This window comes from Callospermophilus lateralis, chromosome 13 (assembly GCF_048772815.1).
Source record: "Callospermophilus lateralis isolate mCalLat2 chromosome 13, mCalLat2.hap1, whole genome shotgun sequence".
NCBI lineage: Eukaryota > Metazoa > Chordata > Mammalia > Rodentia > Sciuridae > Callospermophilus > Callospermophilus lateralis.
Window position 1 is genome coordinate 87,906,162 of NC_135317.1, and position 22,929 is coordinate 87,929,090.

At 33.1% G+C, this 22,929-nt stretch overlaps 1 protein-coding gene across 2 annotated transcripts; it reads right to left on the bottom strand.

Annotated features, from left to right (window-relative positions):
• Positions 1 to 738: 738 nt before the first annotated feature.
• On the bottom strand, positions 739 to 22,429 carry Rgs21 (regulator of G protein signaling 21). Of its 2 annotated transcripts, none has more exons than XM_076831820.1 (4): positions 22,419 to 22,429; positions 18,189 to 18,250; positions 14,289 to 14,455; positions 739 to 942 (listed from the first exon to the last, which is right to left on the bottom strand). In XM_076831820.1, the coding sequence occupies exons 1-4, from the start codon at positions 22,427 to 22,429 to the stop codon at positions 739 to 741; spliced, it is 444 nt and encodes a 147-aa protein (XP_076687935.1). The 2 variants fall into 2 exon arrangements, with proteins under 2 accessions (XP_076687935.1, XP_076687934.1); XM_076831819.1 differs by having other exon boundaries at positions 18,189 to 18,265.
• Between the last annotated feature and the right edge of the window lie 500 nt (positions 22,430 to 22,929).

Genomic DNA, 22,929 nt, shown 5'->3' on the forward strand with positions numbered 1-22,929 from the left:
ACTGTCATTTTTAAAATTTAAGAATGGGCTACATTGTTCACCATACAAGGATTTGTCCATGCTCTTTATTGTACTTTTTTCTTTTATATTCCTATTAAAATGAAAAAGTGAATATTCACTCTCAAACCTCTTTGCATACAAAAGCCTATATAATGCCATTAAATTGATCCAAGGAATGTATTTTGAAAAGCTTTGGCTCCTAGTGCTATTAGACATACCTGTAATTCTGCATACATTCTTATAATTCTTTTTAAGTACTTTGAGAGCCATAGATGTTTAGATGATCATTACATTATAAGAAATAGGTAAGAATAGTTGAAAGAAAACAAATTCACAAAATGGAAGGTTGTGTTTTGGTCCAAAATTTCACTTTTTATGGAAGTGAGTTTTTTGAATAATGCAAATGGCATTTAAAACCATAGATATGGTGCTTAACAGACTCTTACTCTGCAACAGGCAGACATATAGTTTCTTGAAATTATAATGCCATAAAAGTATTATGATTTTAAAATATATTTATCATTATAAACTCTCTCTGTACTCTCTAGTAGGAGATTTTTAAGTACCTGATAAAATGACTAAGTTCTAAACAAATGACTTAGAAATTTAGGTTTGGTGTATAAAAATATTCTGTTGGAATAAAAATGTATTCTAAAGCGTAAAATAATTAGTATTGTGCTCATACATTTGAAACATTTAGCCTTGAAACATAGTGACTAGGTTATCATTTTACCTTCTTCACAAGAAAGGGAGCCACTTTTTATGATTTCCAACCTGTTGGCTATTTACCAGTTTCTTATAAATCTCTGACTTTAGAAAGCGAGGAAAAGAATCCTTGGCCATGAGACTGTAGATTAATTTCTGAGCCTCATCAAAGCATTTGGTTGTTGGTTCAGCAATATTCTTTGAGATGAGGTCCCTGGTACTGAAGTCAATGTTAATCTGTGGAAAATAAGGTTGCATATCATTAGATTAGTTTAATCAAAGAATACATGGTTTGGACAGATGGTAGATACACATATTATTTGAATTTTTTTCCAAGCACAAAACTAATCTGATGCAAAACAGCAGAAAGGTCATGCGTTCATTTTCTGGAATGCAGAACACATGCTTGGTTTAATTATTTTCCTAGCTTAAGAGGGGGTGGCATTGACAGGAAACAAAGGTAAAGCCTTATTTCGAGATTCTCTTTTTATAAAGGCAAATGAAAAAGCAAACAATTTAAAATTATCATTTAAATTTCTTTTCCTAGTTACCTTTTCTTTTCCTAGTACTTTGACCTAAATCCCTAAAATGTACTTTCTGTAGGCAGAACTATAAATAGAATTTGGTAGGTTGAGTCCTACATTCCCAGTCCCTATGGCTCCCCTTACTGTTCTCCAAAACATCTCTTTTCCTTCCAATTTTTCTTTCTTTTTGTTTGAAAAAAATGGGCCAAATAATAGCCCCCTTTTCATTGACTCTCATACTATTCACAAAATGAATATATGTGTATATATAAAATTGATATACATTTAAAATATTTTATATAAAAAGATATCTATATATATCTTCATCAGGGTTATCTGAGATTAATAGACTCAATAGACCATTGCAACACACTACGGACCTGCAAATATGTAAAATGCCCCAAACCTTGTGAAGATACTTTCCTAACTCTACATACATTCCAGGATATGTTCTCAAAAGCAGAAAATCTTTATCTAAGATAACTAATGTAAGCCAAAAATATTCACAAGAACAGAGGAGATTTGAGATTTGAATGTCAAAATAAAATCTCCCCAAAGGCAGGTTCTGTGTCTTATTTATCATTCCATTTCCTAGCACTTAGCAGAATACCTACTATATAATAGGAAATCAATAAATATTTTTGAATAGAACAAAAACATCTCTTGGGCAAAATGGGGAGATTATAAAAATGCTAAAATTTGGGGGTCTGGTAAAATAAAAAAGGCTATAAAAGACTGTTTTATATGCTGCATTGAAATGTGGTTAAAGGAACTACAATCAATTCCCTCTGCAGCTACTAACTTGCTGTTTGTGATTGTAGAAATTTCTATAATTTCCTTTCATCTTCAATTTCCATGGTTTAAAAGAACATGGTAAAAGAACCTATCTAAAGTATTTTAAAGGATTAAATCATATAAGTACTATAGAAATACTTAATTGGTCTATAAATAAGAAAAGAAGAAAGAAAAATTAATTAGAAAAGAATCATCTGGAGTTCACTGTCTGCTTACAGATGTTTTCTTTCTTTAGGGATTTGAGGTACTCATGGATCCAAGAACACACCTGCACTTTTATTCCTTTAATCACCTTCTTAGGTTCTTCATTAATGCACCAGATAGTGTTGAACCTCCCTGAGAGGCCTCAAAACCTAGAATGAATTACCCCCTTCTTTATTCATGAAGATGATTCGAGGAAGTGGGGGGCTTTGAGATCATTATCAAACTGTCCTCTAACACTTACGATCTTGATGACCTAAGGAGAGTGAACTTGATATTTCTGAGCCTCTGCTTTCTCATCCTTAATTTTTATCCTTAATATTAATATTTCATGAATCACTAAGATGTGATGACCAATCCATTTATTGGTACCACAAATATTTATGAGTATCTATTTGAGATTAAATGCCCTGCCTTTATTTGCAGGAAGAAACCCAGTAACAAAACAAGTCGTAGTATTTTAGATTTAAAGTTGAAGGCTAAGAATAAGACAGTTCTCTAAGAATCAGAGGACTATCATTTCTGCAAATGCAGAGTCCTGATGCAAGAAAGAATTTAATTTCGAGAGCCACTGTGCCTTGATGGCTGGAGGGTAATGTGGGTGAAGGGAAGTCCTATGAAGTTCTGTGGGGTGAAGGAGATCTAAGCGAGGCCTTGCAGTGTGTCTGTGCTGTGGCAAGGTTTCCTTATTTTTCTACGGCATGCAATAGGAAGGCATAAAAGTTCTGCTCAGTGAAGGAGGGTAATAACTTATGTAATGAACCTAGTACAGTGCTTCCTTCATAGTGACAATCAATGAATAGTGGCTATTACCAGGAACTTGTAGTCATTTTTAAACATTTACTGCAGCCTTTTTTAATAAACCTATCTTGTGTTATGGAGATATGAAAAAATATGAAAATGAATAAATTTCTTCATTTAGACACATTGTTTGATTCTTTAATATAATAATCTGTTATTTAACTTTATATTTTCCCTAGTGACAAATATAGCAACTTAACATTTAGGTGCTCATCAGGGGAATTTACACTAAAAGCAGGACCAACATGTGCCAGCTATGCAGTGATAGCTATTATTATTATTATTATTATTTATTATTTTTATTGTCATCAGGACTAACTACTTGCACTGACTACCTGCCCCCATTTCCTATTTAAAAAGTCCAAACCTGTGATTTTGGCATTCATGACTTCTACAATGTGATTCTAATGTATACAGTCATTTTCTTCAATGGGTACCATATATTCCTACCAAACTAGACACATTCATGTATTTTTCTACTTTTGAACATTTTTCACACCTTTCTAGTCTAAGTGAAAGTCATCCTTTTTCACATTAGTTTTTTACCCTCCCTAAGGCTGAATTAGAATAATATATACCATGAGAAGTTTACTTGTGGATTTTTGTACTTTCTGACCTCTTAAAGGATTTTTGTGTTACTTAGTTGATATTTACATTTTGAACATCTTTCATGCCTCACACAGTAAGGACTCAACAAATATATGCTGTATAAATCAGGTGAATGAATGGTTGTATATTTGTTTAAAATAATTTTTAAATTTTAAAGAGAACTATTCATGTCAACATAATACTATTATTATTATTGAATTATATTCAACTTGAACTTCTTATTTACTTTTTGGTTTTTCTGATAATGCCTGTTTTCCTACCTCGCAACTGCTGGTGTCAGCCATTGATAGCTAAATGATGAGCAGATACACTGTTCCCAGGAGATAATCAGTAGTTTTATGAAAATATGTCTTGGCAATTACGCTTAATGTCAGTGAAAAAACATCACACCCACATGTTTAGATAAATGTCATTATTTTTCTCTAAGTTGTTCAAGCTAGAAACATAGGAATCATCTCTGACACCTCTTTTTACCCTGCTCTCTTATTAGATGTGTGTGTATGTGTTTAAAATTGTGCCTTTCACCTTGAAATTTCAGTAATATTTTTCAGATCAATCTTTTAAAAAATATTTTCGTTGTAGATGGACATGATATCTTTATTTATTTGTACGATTCTGAGAATCAAACCCAGTACCTCACACATGCTAGGCAAGTGCTCTACCACTGAGCCACAACCCCAGCCCTCATATCAATTTATTTCTCCATTTGAGGCCTTTACAACTAACCTCTTTCTTAAACTATTAAATTTATCATTTCTCTGCTACCTCTTTTTACAACAGCTTTCCTTTCTCAACACTGTGGACGGTTTTTCTACATTAATTTCACCAAAATATCACTTTTATCATATGACTGTTCAGTTGAAACCCATTATTTTCTGTGACATAAAATGTAAATATTTTATTTTAGCTTTGAGAGTGTTCATACCCTACCTTTAGCATGTTCCCAAACCAATTCCTACTTGTTCTTACTGGTCCTCATAAAGCTGCTCTACTCTATTTATAAAGTAAATCTTTCACCTTAAACTGTGGTTCATACTCTTTCATCATCTAAATTCCCTCTCACCTCAACTGTGCAAATTTTCCTCTTCCGAATGATTTATCTTGAGTTGAATATTCTCTAAGAAGCCTTACTTGATAACAGAAGAAAAGTCATTATAATTTTCTTGTCACTATATGTAATTTTGATTTCAAAATTTCAAGAAATTTGATTTCTTGCTTAAACAGATTTGGATACAAAGCTTCTGTTAAAGTTAAGTATTTAATATGATTTTCACAGAAAGAAAATTTGTCACTACAAAGGCAATTTAATAGTTCTCAGGATGGATTCACCCTGTCTTTGGTTTACTATTGTTTCTCTGCTTCTTTTACTCTTATTCTCCACATCCCTCAAAAATGTGAGCAGAGCAGATATTCATTCTCCATGTTCGGTCCCAAGTCTTTTCCTTCTAGTTTTTCGGTTTGTTTGATTTGTGTTTAGGAACATAGTGTTCTTTGATAGAAAAAATATTTTGAACAATAACCTTAATTCTGAAACAACCACAAGGATATCCAAAGATTATCTTAATCATAAAATAGTTAAGTTTTAAAAATTAAATATTAGTCCTAATGTGCTATCATCACAGGTTACCTTATATTAAATATATCACACATGTGACTGTAAGATGATTCAAAAGATTATCACCATATTTTGGGGAAAAAATCTAACTATATCTGAAAACTGGTCATTTTATTTTTACTCTTCCTGATTTTATTCATTTGGGATGTTAATTGAGTAGGTGCTTAAGAATGGTGCTAGGATCTGAGATATAAAGATGATTAATATGAAACATCAATCAAGAAGACAGATTTTGAAAAAGCAACCAAAGGGGGGAAAAAGCTTTCTGGAAGAATAACTTTCCAAAGGAAGTGAGATTTTAAACTGACCTTTGAAATATTATGAATAGGAAATATTTAACAAAAGATTTGCTCATGAGATAGTGAACTAGAAGAAGCCTGGTGGGTTTTGAGGGGAAGAAAGGCAGGATTCAGGAGAGGCATGGAGGTTCTGGATACTGTAGGACCTTATAGGTCTTGTTAAGACATGTTGTCCTTATCTTGAGAGCTTTGAGGAGAATTTTAAATAAGCAAATAGTGTCAACACATATTTTTTAAAAATTCACTGGTTCCCAAGTTGTGGAACAACAGACAGGTTTGGATATAAGGAAGAAATATTAGGAAACCAATGCATTGGGTGGTAGTCACTTTACAGGAATGAAGGGGACGATATGTATTGCAAACATACTCAGAAAGTAGAGTAGATGGGACTTGCTATTTAATACTTATGAGCTGGGGCAATGGAGAAAATCTGTAAGGATGGCTGGATCTTAGAAATATTCTGAAGAATATAGGGCTGATAGATTGGATGTGGTGGTATGAGAGAAAGAGAAGAATCAGATGATGAACAATGGCTTAGGCAGAATAATACAGAACAGAGTTGCATTAATAAAGATGGAGAAGACTTGGAAAGAAAAATGTTTTGAACAGAAAGTCAGAAGTCAGCTTTCAATTTGTGGCAAATTTGAGGTGGCCTTTAAAGCTATAAGATCGAAGAAGATGACTGGGACAGTGAGTGTAAACTGAAAATGAGTAAGGACTATCTCTGTTCATTATAGTGCCCATTAGCTTATGGGTAAGAACAGCAAAAGAAATAGCAAAGAGAGTCAGTAAGGGAGGAAATCCAGTCCAAGAAGCCAATTAAAGATATTTGCATTAAGAGAAGTGACACATTTAGTTAAATGTTGCTTCCAAGTCAATTCTGGAAACTTACGGGATTGGACCCTTTCTTCTTGACTCTATGAAATTTCAGTAATGGGGGGGTGGGGAGTGAAAAGTTAGGATACTGATATCTATCTATCCATCAATCAATTAATCATCTACCTACCTGTCTATCCCTCCGCTACAGTCACTCTGGGGAGCATATCTGTGAACTGAGTCCCTAACTTTGCACTAATCTCAAATGTGATGTTTGGTTCAGTTCAGCTACAAGGTACTTGGATAAATTTCTACCACAAACAGTCAGACATATGAGATTGTGAGCCTGGAGTGTGCTGAAGGTGGGAAACTATCAGGAGGTGACCCTCTGACTTTCTCAGAAAGGCAGACTTCCCCACTGCTTGATCTAAGGCTTTCCTGAGCTGCTTGGGAGCTATTGGAAATAGCTGAACATCTCAGACTATTATGTTTTGAGCCTTGGCTGAAGGTCAAGTCAATTAATGAAATAAAGTTTTAAATATATATATGCATATATATATATACATGTACACACACATATATACACAAATATACACAAAAGTAAATAGATATAGATATAAAAAAAATGCTTGCATTCTGTTTGGATACTCTTTAGTTTCAAGGACTTTGAGAAACATAATATTGTGTTAGTTTCTTTTTCAAAAGGGCATGAATTATCCTAGAAATCTGAGACCACCACACTGCCAATCTCAGAAAATAAGACACAGGATTGTTCTTCTTATGAAATGACAGCTGAGATGTCATCACAGCCATTTAGAGGCTTTTAAATCCTGTCAATTTCGAAAAGGCCTCGACACAGCTGACGCTGACAACAATCCATTGCATTAAAATGACTGCCTTCTGAATGATATTTGTGGTAGTTGTTTAAAAACATTTTTATTATAAAGATACAGAATAATTTAATACTCATGTGGTTTTGTTAACTGAAAGTTATGCAAGCCAAATTTCTTTCTTCTACACCAGCTTCTTAGAATTCTTCTGGCTTTCAACAAATTATTTTCGCAGGAGGAATACGTTTTAAAGTGTACCTGTTGGCTCTCCTGTGACCCTAAACTGTGCTTTATATATTTTTTACATAATTTGAATGAAAGGTTCTCAATTGTGCTCCCACATTCAAATTAGAGAGTCTTTCCTCATTTAGAATGTATAGTGTAGCAGGAGACGATGATTATGCAAAGGATGTGTGCATGCATAAGTAAAACTCCTCACAACGATGGAGCAGGCAGCATCTTAGACCTCATTCACAATAGAGCTGAAAAATTACTATTCAAATTAAAGCCGTCTATAATCATGTTTTTGGTTGCCTAATTCTATTTAATCACCACTAACACTTCTAGTATTACTTCATTTTTGACATCATCAAAGGCAAATGAATGTCCTGAAATATGTTCTTAAAGGTGTCTGTTAAAAATAGCAGTTTTGCAACATTTAGAATAAATTCATCCCTGCACAAGAACTTTATCTGTTTGTTATCATGGGGTTAGGTGACAGAAATAGATGACCCAAGCTGACAGGTAGTGCTAATAACTTAAATTGGGCAAGAAAAATGAAAGAGATAGAATTACGAAGCACCTTGATTAATTAGACAAGTAGTCAAAGCAAAGAAGGGAATGAACAGAAACCAGATGCCTCTTTAATTTCTATGGCAATAAAGGAGATGGCATGTATAAAATCACAATGTATACAGATTGATAAAATTAGCCGTATGCAAGCTACTGCTCTGCCAAAGCAGCTCAAGTGAAATCAGATTGACTGGTTTCCTTCACCACCCCAACCTGCTGGTCCAAGGCTGAGTGGCCCAGAGACATAGGAAAGTTTGAAGAACACCTGAGCTTTTTGGTTTTGACTTGAAATGCAGAAATAATTTTTTTGAGGAACAAATGATACTATAGATTATTAGAAGAAGTATTTTGGACACTTGTTTCTTCCTAATGCCTAAACCTTGGCTTCATGGTCTAAGAAGTTAGAACAGATTAGAGTGTGACAAGAGGAAGAAGGCCTTTTAGAGAGGTAGATTTTATGTGACTTGAGAATTTTATGCTTCGGCCACTAGCATATTCCTCAAGGTTTCCAGACTGTGTCATTAACACCAGGAAATAAGTAGTAGATCTAGGGAAAGGAATTAGAAATGAAAAAGCTGGATGGAATACCTCCCTCCCCATGGATTTTAATGACTGCAGGGCTCATCACTTTATCTCTAAAGCTCAGTTCATTTTTCACCTGCAACATGTAGATGATTATGATACTGTCCTAAGATGCTGAATGTGATAATGAAATGAGATAGTCCACGTAAAAGCACTGTGCAGGTATTACAGTTTTTTTAGTTCTGTTTTTCTTTCTCTTCCTCCTTCCTTTCCTCCCTCTTCTCTCCCCCTCTTTCTTTTATCTCTCTCTCACTTTTAAAGAGATCCTTATATTTTCAAATGGAATCAATAAGAATGTAAAATATTTGGGATCCAGAAGGTGTAGCTTCCTTGATTTATGCTCTTGTTACTCAGTACTCAGGGTCTTTCACAACTGGGCTTGTCTTTCGGGCACTGGCTCGTCCTTTGCTAAATTTTTGTCAAGGTTTATTAATCAGTTCTTCTGAGACATATTCCTTGATCTCCTAGATTTAGGTTTCTCTTTCACAAATGCAACCTCACTTTGTATTTTTCTATCACAATGCTCCTGACAGTTTGTTGTGATATTTACTTATTTAGTACCAGGAATTGATTCCAGGAGCACTTAACCACTGAGCCACATCTCAGTCCTTTTTATTTTGAGACGGGGTCTTGTCAAGTTGCTTAGAGCCTTGCTAAGTTGCTGAGGCTGGTTTTGAACTTGCAATCCTCCTGCCCCAGCCTCCCAAGTTGCTGGGATTACAGGCATGGGCCACCATGCCCACCATAAGTTTTACTTTTTTAAAAACTGGAATCTTCCCAACTAGATGATCAGTGACCCTGACCATCTTTTTTTCTCAGCTATACCAGCACAGTATTTAGGAGATAATTGACAAACTAATCATTAATAAACAATTTAGAAACTGAATAATAAGCAAACTTGTTATATCCAAGAAGATTACCATAGTTGAGCATGAACTTTGGGTTAGCAGTAACTTGTAGGACGCAGACTCCTAAGAACTTGAACACATTAAGGAAGTGAGTGGCATTTAAGAATGCAAAGGAAAAATATGAAAATGAAATAAAGCGCACAAATTGGCATTACCAGTAAAAGCAGAAAATGTTTCTAAGTGATGATTTTTATAGATTTCTCTCAACCAACAATTCAAATACCTATTTCTTCATTGAAGTCTCAGTTTCAAATACAACCTTATTTAAAAGATCTCAATATCCTGTCTCACTACTGTTCTATCATAATATCCTTCCCAGATAGAAGAACAATTTCATTCTTTTTTGCACTTAATCATTTGTGGCTTTGCCATTTTGCTAGTTCTAAAAATTTTATTTTTTAACCCAGTTAGATCAAAGTTTCTTCTGTGGCAAATCATAGTTTCTACTTATCTTCTTACATTTTCTTATTGAGAGGGGCCTAGTAAAACCATTGTGTTATGCTTATGTGTTTGTTATCTGTTTTTTTGCCCAGACTGAGCTTCCCTTTCATGGAGAGTTTTCTATCTTAGAAGGAAGTGAATAATAATTATAGAATAAGCCTTTATTGATGGTAAATGAAATATTAAGCCATAAATAACATTGCACCTCATTAAAAATTAAAGAAGTCAGGCACTGATATTAAAAGTGTCCTATACAGATCCATTAAGCTATCTTCTTTATGACCACAATTTTTTCTTTGTTATGAGTTATTATGTACTCATATTTAATACATCTTAGAATTAAACTTTTTATACTATTTTTTGACTTGAAAAATTAACAACATAGTTGTTCCTAGTTGGTGATAATATGAAGTTGGATTTATAGATATATATTATTTTGGTGCTGGGGATTAAACCCAGACCTTGAACTTGATAAGTACTTGCTCTACCACTGAGATATGCCCCAGTCCCTGGATTTATATAATTTTGAAACACTACAAAGTGATGTTATTTGATATTATTTTCTAATCACACAGAATGACAATCAACATAAATTATATTCTTTTTAATGACATTTTTCATCATTTACGACCAATTTTCTTTTTAATGTAAAGGAATGAGGATATAAATACATTATAAAATTTAAAATATGTCCATGTCTTATGTGAGTATGAAGGTATTATTTTAAATTTTCTAAGTTAAACATTTTCTGAAAACTAAGTGATATTATTTTCTTGAGAATTTCCAAATCCTATGAAATTAGTGCTCTAAGCTGAAGAAAGAATGAGTACAAGTTTAAGAATTCTAGTTTTCTTTGCAACTCCCAGGATCTTACTGTGTACAGACGAGGGACATTTTTAAAAAAACTACATTGCTTAATTAACAATTTTCTCATTTTCTAGTCAATTAGTCAAAATACCTGGGTCACAGTAGATTTTTCCTGCAGCATTTTCTCCTGAACCTAACGAGGTACAGTTGACTGTAAGAGTTGCTTCTTCCCACTTTTTTTTTTTTTCTGAAGCTGTTTTATTAACATGTTGTTTGATATGTTTAGATTTCTACTTTTATGAAGTCATTTAAAGGTGCTTGTCTTCAAATGATCATAGAAGTTAACTAGTGGCTGCTTTCATGTCTATAAAATTCAATAGTGCATATAGGGACTTTAAAGAAAAAAGAGATTACATTTTAAAAAAAACTGTTCTGCTTGATATAAACCCTGAATACATTATTTTGTTTTTCATTCTCATCTCTTCTATGTGGATGGGTTTGTATACTTTTTTAGATGAGGAAACTGAGGCTCAGAGAGGTGAAATAGCTTTATAGGAGATTATGTGCAAATGAGGCGTCAGGATTTGAACCCAGGTCTAGGCATTGCTAACCTTCAGATTTTCTACCATATCACAAAATTCCCTAATATAGAATCCAGAGAGACGGTCATAGTATTAAGGAGAGGCCATAAATATAGTGAAATTATTAGTTCCTTTCTTAGAGATCTAAGTATTTAGTCTCTGCCTAGTAGGGCAAAAAACTGATAACCATAAAAATTCTCAGTCTATAAATAGGGGACATTTATTAGTAAGTTTAGTATAGTCCAATTGCAAACTGTCTAATTGTAGTCAATTGAAAATTAAGTTATGCTAGCAATTTTATAGATAAGGCAGTAAAGATATAAGAAGTTAAAAAGGAAAGTAAATGGAATTTAATAGATTTTTGGATAACTTTGTCACAGTTCTTTATTTTAGGATTTTCTAATGATGAAATTGGTTATCATTTTGATTTTTTTATTAAGAATAAGCTATTCAATAATTGAATATAGAAAATTGAGACTATTTTACATGAATTTCATCTTAAATTAATATTCTACCTATGAAAATCATTGTGTCTTCCAATCTTCATATTAAATTTATCATCTAATCATGTCAAGTCAGCCTATTAGATGAACCTAGAGTATTTGCCATCATGTCTTTCTTTATCTTCACTTGCTTCCTTCCTAACCTCATAACCCCCTTCTCTGCTTGGGTTAGCAATATAAAAATACTTATGATTTATAGAACATGCTAGCGTGTCTTTTTACCTCAGTACTTAACCAGTGTACTCTCAGTCTGAAATATTCTTTCTTCATTTGCTCTCTTCGTAAAACATGACCTGTTTTTCATGACCTTTCTTTTACCTGTGGGAACCATGCTATCAATCTGTCCTTCAACTCTCCAGGTAAAATTAATCATTCTTTTCCTAGTGCTAAAATGAATTTTAAATATGATTTTATTATCACATATTCCATTGTATGTTTGTCTTGTCTTATTGTCAGTCTCTCTTTTTATTCTGTGACTTCTTTGTGGAGACAAACAAAACATCAGTTTAATGAATAAGCACATTAACAACTGTGTTGTATCTCACATAAAACTGATAAACTATAGAAAAATATTTTGAAGATTGCAACTGGTATAAAACATAGCAAGCAATGCTCTTTAATAATTTGAATTAGAAACAATGAATAGTAAATAATAGGAAAGAGAATGAGTATATGTGTGTATGTGTAAAGACATGATTTGTTTCCAATGAATTGTGTCATATCTGACAGTCTATGTTTAGAGATTCTTCAAGGAGACAATTTATTACTTGAAAAGAAGCCATAATTTAATTATATTTTATTTACTTAAAATTGATTAGATGGGTAAAGTATAAAAACCTATAAAAATTTATGTCCTAAAATAATAACTATATAACTATGATATTTAATTAAATTATTACAGTGTGCATTTACTTTGGAAGGAAAGGTTAGAAAAATTAAAAAAAAATTCTTATATATTATAACTTTGAATTCACCTGCAATTAAAATACTACATTTTTTATTAGAAGATTTTTTATACATGATATTTGATGATGCTTTTCCAAAGCAACATTTGTTAATTTTAGATGGATTAATAAAGAAGAAAAAAATGGCTTTCGAACTGATATCACAATATAGAATATTTTCAGGGCTGGTTTTGAAGCCTTTTAGGGAATGGCACATTAATCAACTTGACAAAACTTACATACTACATTTTCAATTTTCCAGAATTATTTATTGATTTTTAGATGGTGACTCGGAAATGAATGTTGAAATAACTCTGCAGGAGTTCAAGTTCCTTTTCCACCATGAATTCCTGGCCGTGTTTCAGTGGTTCATGTTTGTTAATGACAAACTAGACCAATACAGTCTGCAGTAATTAATGTCCATCTTAAACTTGAACTACTGATATGATAACTTTATGCCCTAGAGTTTATGAGGGTGTTTGCACTTCATCTCATCTACCCTTTGTCCCCAAAAGTACAACCATTCTTCTCATACCATGAATCCTCATTAGGGGTCAGAAAATATGGCAACTCTCACCTCTAAGGATCTGAGTATTTTACCTCTGTGGTAAAGATGACAGATCTCCTGAGTTTACGTGTAGTGCTTGAAGTTTAACATAGCTTCCTGTTTGCTTGCTGCTTATGCTTTAAATCTTTTTGCTTACATGATATCTTTGGCAAGGGATCTAAAGAAATTTAAAAATACAAATTGCTTAACCTGTTCAGTTAAGATGAAAAGAATATCTGGAAATGTTTGATCATAGTATTGGTGCTGGAAACTAAGTCAAATATAAATAGGTTGTTCCACACATAAAATGCTTTTGGGGGCCTATTTTCTGAGCTGTCTAGGCTTCTGTCTAAGGCCCTCTCCATTTTTCTGATTTTTAAGTAGACAGTTGGGTCCTGATCATTGGGTACAATGCTTTATACTTTAGACTTTCACCATCAAGGAAATATAAGTAAACCACCCCTCCATTCGATAATAAGATAGTATTCCATGCCATAAAATGGACTTCTAAGATATTAAAAATGAAAAATTTTATACTGTTGGCTAGTGGGCAATTTTTAACTTTTGAAGAAAGTACTCAAAATGTTATACCACATAGGCCTTTTAACTCCATGGTTCCCAAAAAGAAAAAAGAAACTGCACGGCAAGTCCAACAGCTTTTTAAAATGGGATATTTGTCATATTGACTTCAGCTGTTTAACTTGAGATATTTGACAGTCTTTTTCGAAACCCTGTGTATGGTGCCATGGAGATAGAAATATTGGTCAAGCCTCATCTATACATAGTAAGCAGGTTTTGAGAAATGTTAGCTGAGTCGTTGAAAGACAGGATCATCTTAAGGAACTTTCTTTGGTATCTACTGACATTTTCTATTTGAATACATAGCAATGATTTGATTACCCTTTAGATGGATTAAACTAATCTGCTTCTAATTGGCAGCAGATTTGTTAGGGGATGAAACTTCATTGTCCTGAAGTATTTTACTCACCTCTTTAGGGGCATCAGCTACAATGAATTCAGAATAAATTATCCTGGCTTTGGAAGCAATTTTTTCAGCACTTTCTGTTTTCTTGAAGTCTTCACAGGCAAGCCAGAACTCAACATTTTCTTCACTGAACTCTGATTTTAGGAATGTTCGAAAAGCATCTAAACCAGCTATAAAATATATAAGAACTTTTGAATAATATGATATATAGCAATAATATGTGCAATATAAATACATTGTATTGAGCATTTATTGAGTATTCAGTGGCAAGTGTTTATCATCCCACTTAATATAACATTTGTATGTTTCGATTCCTAACTTTAGAAAAATTATTTTTAATCAGTTATCAGAGACATAAAATATTTATATTTATATTCCTCAAATTAACTCCATTAACAAAGAAAATATGTACTTTTTCTTTCTACATCTGAAAAGAACAGTTATGTTAAAGAGCAGGTCTTAATGGTTACTTCATAGGAGACCCCATAGACTTTGCTTTTTAGACATACTGCCCTAAGTCAAGTCAACACTTTTATAGTAACTTTAGAGTAAGAATGACTGTGTCACTGTGAATTGATGACGAAACACAATTTGATAGTAAGATATTAATTGTGTTGGTTTGGGCTTAAAGCAAAGGAGGCAATGTTGGTCTTTATTAGTGTGGGAAGAATAGATTGGACAAATATCTTTAAACCAAGAAAGTAACTAGTAAGGTATTTTGTGTGAAGGCTCCTTCTTCTGTTTATTTGCTAATAGGAAATTTTTAATTCTGAGGCAAATGGTGGGGCTCTCCAACTTGCTTTAAGCACAATACTCATGATGCCTCCCAATCTCCCTCTCAGTACCTAGGATGGTGTTTTTCTCCTGCTTCCAGGTATACTCCTGTGCTTGTATTTCTCTGGCAACTTTAGACTAAGAACTGCAAATAGGTCCATTTATTTGCAGGTTAATTTCCTTCAACTTTGCTAGTATATGCATTTAAAAAAAATTAATAACCATAGTCACAGCTTGTGATCTATTATCCCTATATGTCTCTCCCAATTCCCAGCACCTTATCTCCAGCCAAGTTTACATCCTTATTCCATGCTCCTATAGATATTTAAGTTTGGAAAAACCATTTTAGACCCTTACTTCTCTGCTTTTCTTATCAAAATGTATCCCAAAATATTCCTTTTTGGTATGTCCAGAGCTCAATTGAGAAGGCAATTTTTCTTAAATATTTTAGGGCCAAGTACAGTTAAGAATGTGCTACGAGTTAACAGGTTAGAACAATCTTATTCAGATCCCCTCTGTTGACCACAGTAAGCTGGTGTGTTAAAGTCATGTTATTCAGTATCATAGTTTTCATTCTTCTGAGGACTATCACCATTTCTCAGTGAGGATTTATAGCTCTCTGAAGAGGAAAATGTACATCAGAGCTTTTGTCACTCAAAGGAATTTGCCTTCCAAAACATGGGTGGTTTTCTCCTTCACCTGACAGGAGGACCCCTTTGCATGTGCACAAAGCAATTCTTCTCTGCCTGCAGGCTGAGAGTTCATCCTTCAAGTTCCAATGTAGGGGAGAGGTTAAATTTTATGGAGAATCTGGAGATAGGAAAAGTTGACTAGAGAAAATAACTATATAATAAAAAAAGTTAATAGAAAGGGGACTACACCAGTTTTTTATAGGTTGCTGCCAGTAGGAAGCAAAAGGGAAGTTTAGCAAGAGAGAACAGAAAATATTTTTTTCCAGAGCAATATTAAAGTGTCTAAAATCACTGGATTAAAAATAGATTTAACATTTAAAAATTATTTGAAATAATGTTGGAGTAAAAAAGTCATTGCAAAAGGTTCCAGATGCCAATTAAAATTCTCAGCAGAAATATTGGAGAGTGTGGATGTCATTAATAAGTGAGCACTATATGAAAATTCAATTAACTACACATTGCTATGACAAAAATTTAGATTATAAAAATCTTAGTAGTACTCAATTAGAATTTTCTCTGAATGTGGTCTAAACAATGATGCATTTGAGAGATCCAAACAGGATCTATGCTGAAAGTTATTTTATATAAAGAATAAAGTCTACTTTAATAATACTGAAAGAATCTTGTGAATTAATGCCTGGCAATATTTTATATGTGCATCATTAAGGCAGATGAAACTTTCTCCTTATGAGAATTATCTAAAGGCTTCCCTTTAGATGAGAGATGGGAAGTTATAGATCAAGAAACTATTATTATTTTCTCCTGTTCTCCAGTTTTAATGAAGGGCTACTCTGAACTAACAATGTATTCTTTCTTACTTCCAAGGCTTGGCTTAGCACAAAACAGAACAAAATAAGCAACTTAAATAACTGAAACGTGCTATTTATCTCTGTCTTGGACACAATACTTAAATGACCTACTTTTCCCTTCCATACATACAATTTGAATGTTCAAAAGATGCCAAATGATTTTGGAATAATGTGCTACATACAATTAAAATCATTACCTGAGGACACCCTACAGGATGGATGGACTGGTGGGTGTTGAATGGAATAAGTCAACAATAGGGAGAGAAAAATACAGTAAGGAAGGAATATGCTCAGTCTATGCACACTGATTTTCAGGTTGACAAAAACAATTAGGAAACTTGATGAGTCCTCAGCCATTTCAAGTATTAAAAGCAAGTGTAGTTTGCTGTTTCTCCGGTATTATAAAGGCAAAATCAAATGATGAAAATTTGAACTTTCTGCTCTTTGATGCATGAACTATGAAAACCTAGGGGGTATGCAGATGGAAACATTTGTCTTCATCTCAAGGCTGTCTCTCTTTGCCTTGGTCTGTGGTACCGTTGGGTAGAATCCTTTTTTGCCTGCAGCCTGTAGAGCAAGTCACAACCAGCAGAAACACTTTGACCAGGCTCTTAGCAAACCTGATCTGTCACATTCATTATAAACATAAGAGAAAAAGAAGCACAGCATTCCAAACTTCTAAAAATGCAACTTAATATCCATAACATCTTTATTGTGTGTTTAGTTGGATTCTGGGAGTTATGTTATTATTTCACACTATTTTAGGATTTCATTATTTAAGAATGATAGATTCAGAATATCTAGATTCATGCAATTTAATCTAACATATATGAATAAATAGCTGTGAAGAAATTATTCAGTTTCATCATGTAATTTTGAACTTTTCAAATACTTCGGTTGTTTTAGTTAATTTAAAATAGAAATATCATTTGATGAGTACAAACAATATATTGTTATAATATTTTCTATATATGTGTCTATAGTGTTGTTTTCCCTCCCTGGGATGAGATAGAACTGCTGAAAAGCTGATTATGTGTAACACAACAGAAGTTGTAGATACCTTTGTGACTATTTTGTATATACTTATTTCATGTCAACAACTAGGACATTTTATTACTGGCCAAAATTATATTATTAAACTTCTTGTTAAATATAAATGAATATTCACACATATTAAAATACACACATTTAAATGTTTTTGTATTTACTGAAAATAAGAATAACTTAGTTAAAATGTGTACCTTAAAAAAAACTTTATTTTAGCTAAAAATAAAGGGATTCATTTAAGTTTTAAGCTTTTTGATAGTTGGTTATGTTTTTTTCCACTGGTCCCAAAGACAGGCACTTGTTCTATACATCAAATGCTGATGAGGTTGAAGAATTGGGAAACTTCTTATTTGTTGTTTGAACTTTTTCTTTTGTTTTAATGTTTAGAGTTTCTATAAACTTATTTTAGACCTAAGTAAATTCCTTTTGGACTTCGACCTTGGGCCTTTGAATTTGTCACTTTTAGGAGTTATATATACTTCAAATGTTGGTCATATTTTATGCCTGCCATTTTCAGAGTTTAATTATTAACATTTGATTATTGTATTTTTTTAAAAAACCTATTATTAGTTGGATCTTACCTTGGTTGGCTAAAAGTGTGTCCATATTTTCAGACCACGCCATTGCTTCTGTGGCTGGTGACCTGTAGAAACAACATCTACCCTTGACAATAGCATTGTGATCTTTTTCTTCTGTAACCTATATTAATACTAGAGCTATATATATTTGTGGAACTACATTATTTAAAATGAGCTTTGTGCCATTAATCAAACAGCAAAAGGTCAACAAAAATCATATGCTTTTTCACAGTGGACAGTTATAGCAACAATGAAGTAGGATGTACATTGACAACAAGAAATTGTTTACTAATCTATTCATTTGTAAATTGTTATTTCTAAAAAAAAATGTGAGAGCAATATTGGTGGAGTAATAGTGAATTTATTCTTAACCTATGATTAGAAATTTAGGTGGCATTACTCTGCTTTATTCCTTGAAAATTTCTTTTGATAACTATAATGAAGAACTTTAAACTATTTTCCAAGTTTTCACAGTACACAAAACTATCCACTTAATAATAATGCATCTTGAAAAAGTTCAGAAAAAATTTTAAGATTTTCTAACATCTGATGATCTTAAAAAATATTTGAACATAGTATTTCCAGGATATTTGCCCCACACTGAGTCAGCCTTTACTTCTCCTTAGACTGATACAAGCTAAATAAATTCTAGATTGATTTATTTAAATCTAGGAATCTGTCAGGACAGAGTAATGTCTTTTCCAAAGCAGTCAAAAATTTATAGACTTAAGTTGTCTGAGGAAGGTATACTTTGGGGGAATGTGATGTTGAAATAATAAATTAGGTTTAATATATAAACTTTCTGGAATACAAATGCATCATTCCTCTTAATAAATAAATGTCCTTATAAAATAAACCCCATCCACAGAAAGCATCTGCTGGCGAGAAAAACAAACAAACAAACAAATGTGTTATGTGGCTGTGATTTGAAAATGACTTAGTTATGAAAAGGGATGATGTAATTTAAAGTTTATATTAAAATGACTGACAAAATAGAAATAGTCTTGTATCTTGTCATCCTTATAAAACTGCATTTGCATATCAAGGTCACAATCACAGCCTATCACTTCTTACAATTTGCTGCAGTTTTATAATTTTTGTGAGGACTGATCGTGCTCCCTTCTGTTATTGCAGTATTAGTTGTATTTTCAGAAAACAGGGGAGGACATGCAGAATAATGTGATTGGGAATTCATTTTTCTGTCTTTTATTACTTATATTTCCTATCTCAAATTTTCTTCCCCAGTTATGAACCACTGACTTTTCTCTCTCTCTTGGATTGCTAAATTCTGAGGACACAAGATTATCTGGGAGACCATTTTGAAATGGTGGTTTTTCATTGGAATGGAAAGTTTTAAAGGTTTATATTGTTCAGTTCCCATCTTTCATAAATGGAGGATGAGACTAAATCCGAGATTTAGTTTTACATTGAAGAACTTTTGTGTATTAGATAATCTGTTACTTGAATAAACTATGTTATATTTCATGTCTCTAAATATTAGGTTTTACAGGAATTCTAAAATCAAACGAACACTTGAAATGCACGTATTTAAAAAGAAGACTAAAATTTGGTGGTTAGCAGGGTATTCCAGTTAAAAGCAACTCAGTACCTGTGGAATATATGCTAATGCAGAGGGTAGATGGGAGCCTGTCCACACAGCACACCTGCTTTGAAAGAGGAGCAGATATCCAGGGAAATACTGAGAAATAGAATCTAAGCAAATTCATTCAAGGATGAACATCTACTTCCCCTGCTGTATGTCAGTTCTCTGATGATAGAACTAAATGTTATTACTAGCATTGGGAACAGTGTGCCTGGCCCGAGACATACTTATTGAACTTATTAACAAACAAGCAATGAATGACTAAACCCCAAATAATGGCAGGTATTAAACCTTCAAAGGAAGAGGGGCAATGGCTTTCAATGGCTTTTCACTGGTAGATTACAATGATAAAAAGATTATTGAAAGGTACAGTTAATTGTATTAGCTTTCAAAGACCTAGCATGTTCTGAGAGAGGAAGACAAGAAATGATCTAATAGCATCCCTGAGGGAACGGGGTATGATGAACTTCACTCTCAACCCTGACCTATGTGAGGTAGATAGAAGGGACAACATTTAATGAAGAAGGCCTTGAGAAAGGCAGGTCCTGTAGGAAGATCCAGGTGTTGGTTAAAAGAATAGTCCACAAAAACCTTTGTGGATGTAAAGTAGTCCTGTAAAATGAAAGTGTTCAAATAAATGGTAGCCCTTCTTCTTATTGTCTTCGTTAAGGTAAGGTAGTGAAAACAGAAAGAAGAAAACAAAATCTGGGAGATATAAACAATCTATGACAAAAGAAAAACTGCTGTTTGGAGTTGCAGAGATATACTAAAAGATTACAGATGTTGTATAGATACATGCATGGAACCTTATAGGCAACAGAATTAGAGCTGCTAGGATATTCTAGCATTAATTGGGGTCCACAAATGTCTACGTTGCTATAAAGGGTTATCCCTGCAGCTGTGTGACAATGCCTAGTACCCCCACCTCACTATTTGCTAACCTACTTCTCAGCCAGAAAGTTCATTTTTTATACACTTGATATGCTGAAAGGGTTGGAGGTAATGCAGCATTTACTTTTTAGAAATTAGGTGGCATATAACCATTTTAAGGAATAATCCTCATTTATTGCCATTTAATTTCTTTTAAATGTTGGGTTTCTTGTATATTTTCAATTATGTGAAAGAGCAAATTATTGGTATTTTTGAAAAAAATCAAAAGACTATAATGCACTTTTAAAAATGCACAATGATCTATTGAATGTTTATAATGTACACTTTATTGTGCTAGCACATCACATAATTTACCTCATTTAATCTTGAAAATAGCAATGTGTTTTATTTCCACATTATTTGTGAGTTAAAAGGCTCAGAGGTGCTGGTAACTGGTACAAATCCTAGAGACAGTAATGGGGAGCTAGAATTTAATGGCGTGTGGGCTTATCACCCTAAATCTTCACACTTCTTTCTAAAACGACTCTGTGAATACATATATGCTTTTACCTTATTTATGTTTTGAAACATGTAATAAATATCTTGAAAGTGATTTTCCTGCAATTGAAATTCTATTACACTTCATACAACTGTTTTTTCTAAATAATAGTTTAATTGTGGTAATTGACTACTCAATATCAAGTTTACACAAGATATTCTTAAGGCTTGTACATTGTCAAATAAAAATAGAACATTTCTTAGGTTAGATATGAATGAGAAACATGATTTTGTGTTTTAAACAATGCAACTTAGAAATGTCAGGAAAGAAACCTATTGAATAAAAGTGAGAAGAAATAGAAGGTGGCTGGTTTAAAACTGTGCTGTCTTGGTTGATGTTTTTTTTCCTTGATGTATGTTACCTAAAGTAAATGGACAGTGTGTCATTTATTTTACTTTTTATTTGGAGTATAGTTATAATTTTAACAGAGGATTTATGAGTACTTGCATGTTGTTTGTTTCCTCTAAAATTCTGATGCATAATGAGAGTAACTTTTTGTGTGTGTATGATTTGCCATGAAAATTCACTTTGTATTACAGAGCCAAAATTGTGCTTCGTATTTCATGGGGTTTTGGCTGATTTCCTTTCTGTTTTCTTCATTAAGCAAGTGCCATCAAGGCCAGCAGTACCCATATTATATGTCCAGAGAAGAGCCAGGCCAGATGGGAACTGCGTGAAAGCTACCAGTTATCTTGCTAATTGTGCCAGCTAGAACCAGTTGTATTGCATTAAAAATGTGGAATCCAACAACTTAGCTGTTCACACTCAATTAGCAGTGTGCTGGAGAATGGAAAATTCAAGCAAGGAGTCCATGTGCCCGAGGAAGTGACAGCTGCTTTCTTACCCAGCATTTAATATCCATGTAAAAGTTTCTCCATAAGTGTTGTGATAATGAATAATTTTTGCAAGGATTGTATACATGTCATGTCTCTAACTCATCTCATAATTTTGAAAAACATCATACAGAGACACTCAGTGGTCTTTCTCCACTTTATAACCTTTCTTTAAGCCCCACATTGTTGACATATTTTAGAAAAGAAGAAGAAATCAATAGAGAAAAGAAAAAAGAATAAATCAGGAGGTAAGACAACAATTAGCATATTTATCATAAACGAAGAAAAGGCAGCATCTAGACCAATGGAGATTCAGTGTTTCATTTTTACATCTTCTGAGATAGAAATAGCTTTAAAGGGCAACTCACTTCACTGGCATTTTTCGTCCACTGTCTGACTGTCACAGATGATGCCGAATTTCTCTTTCTGACTGATCTTCAAGCTGAAGGTAATGCGACAGCAGGAACATTACAATTAGTATGCAAATACCTGTCCCCTGGGTTATAAACTGGCATTCTTTAAATCATGCTATTCTCAGCTTTTTTTCATTTTGTTAACTTTTCGCTGGTCAAAACAAACTTCTAAGTAACACATTTGAATCAACGTGACATTTCCCTGAGTCGCTATCAGAACAGACAGATATTCCATTTGAAAATTTAATACTAGAAGTTCATATACATTCATTTACAAGACAACTATTGTTCATACGACATTCAGTGAATGTAAATATCAAAATATAGATTTAATGTCTATACATTTAGTATTCACCTTTGGTTTTCTAATCTGTAGAAAAGATCATTTTGTTTTCCTTTGTTCTTCGATTTTTGGAAAGTGGGAGGAAGGCTCTACTTCTAATATACTCAAACAACTATGATGAAT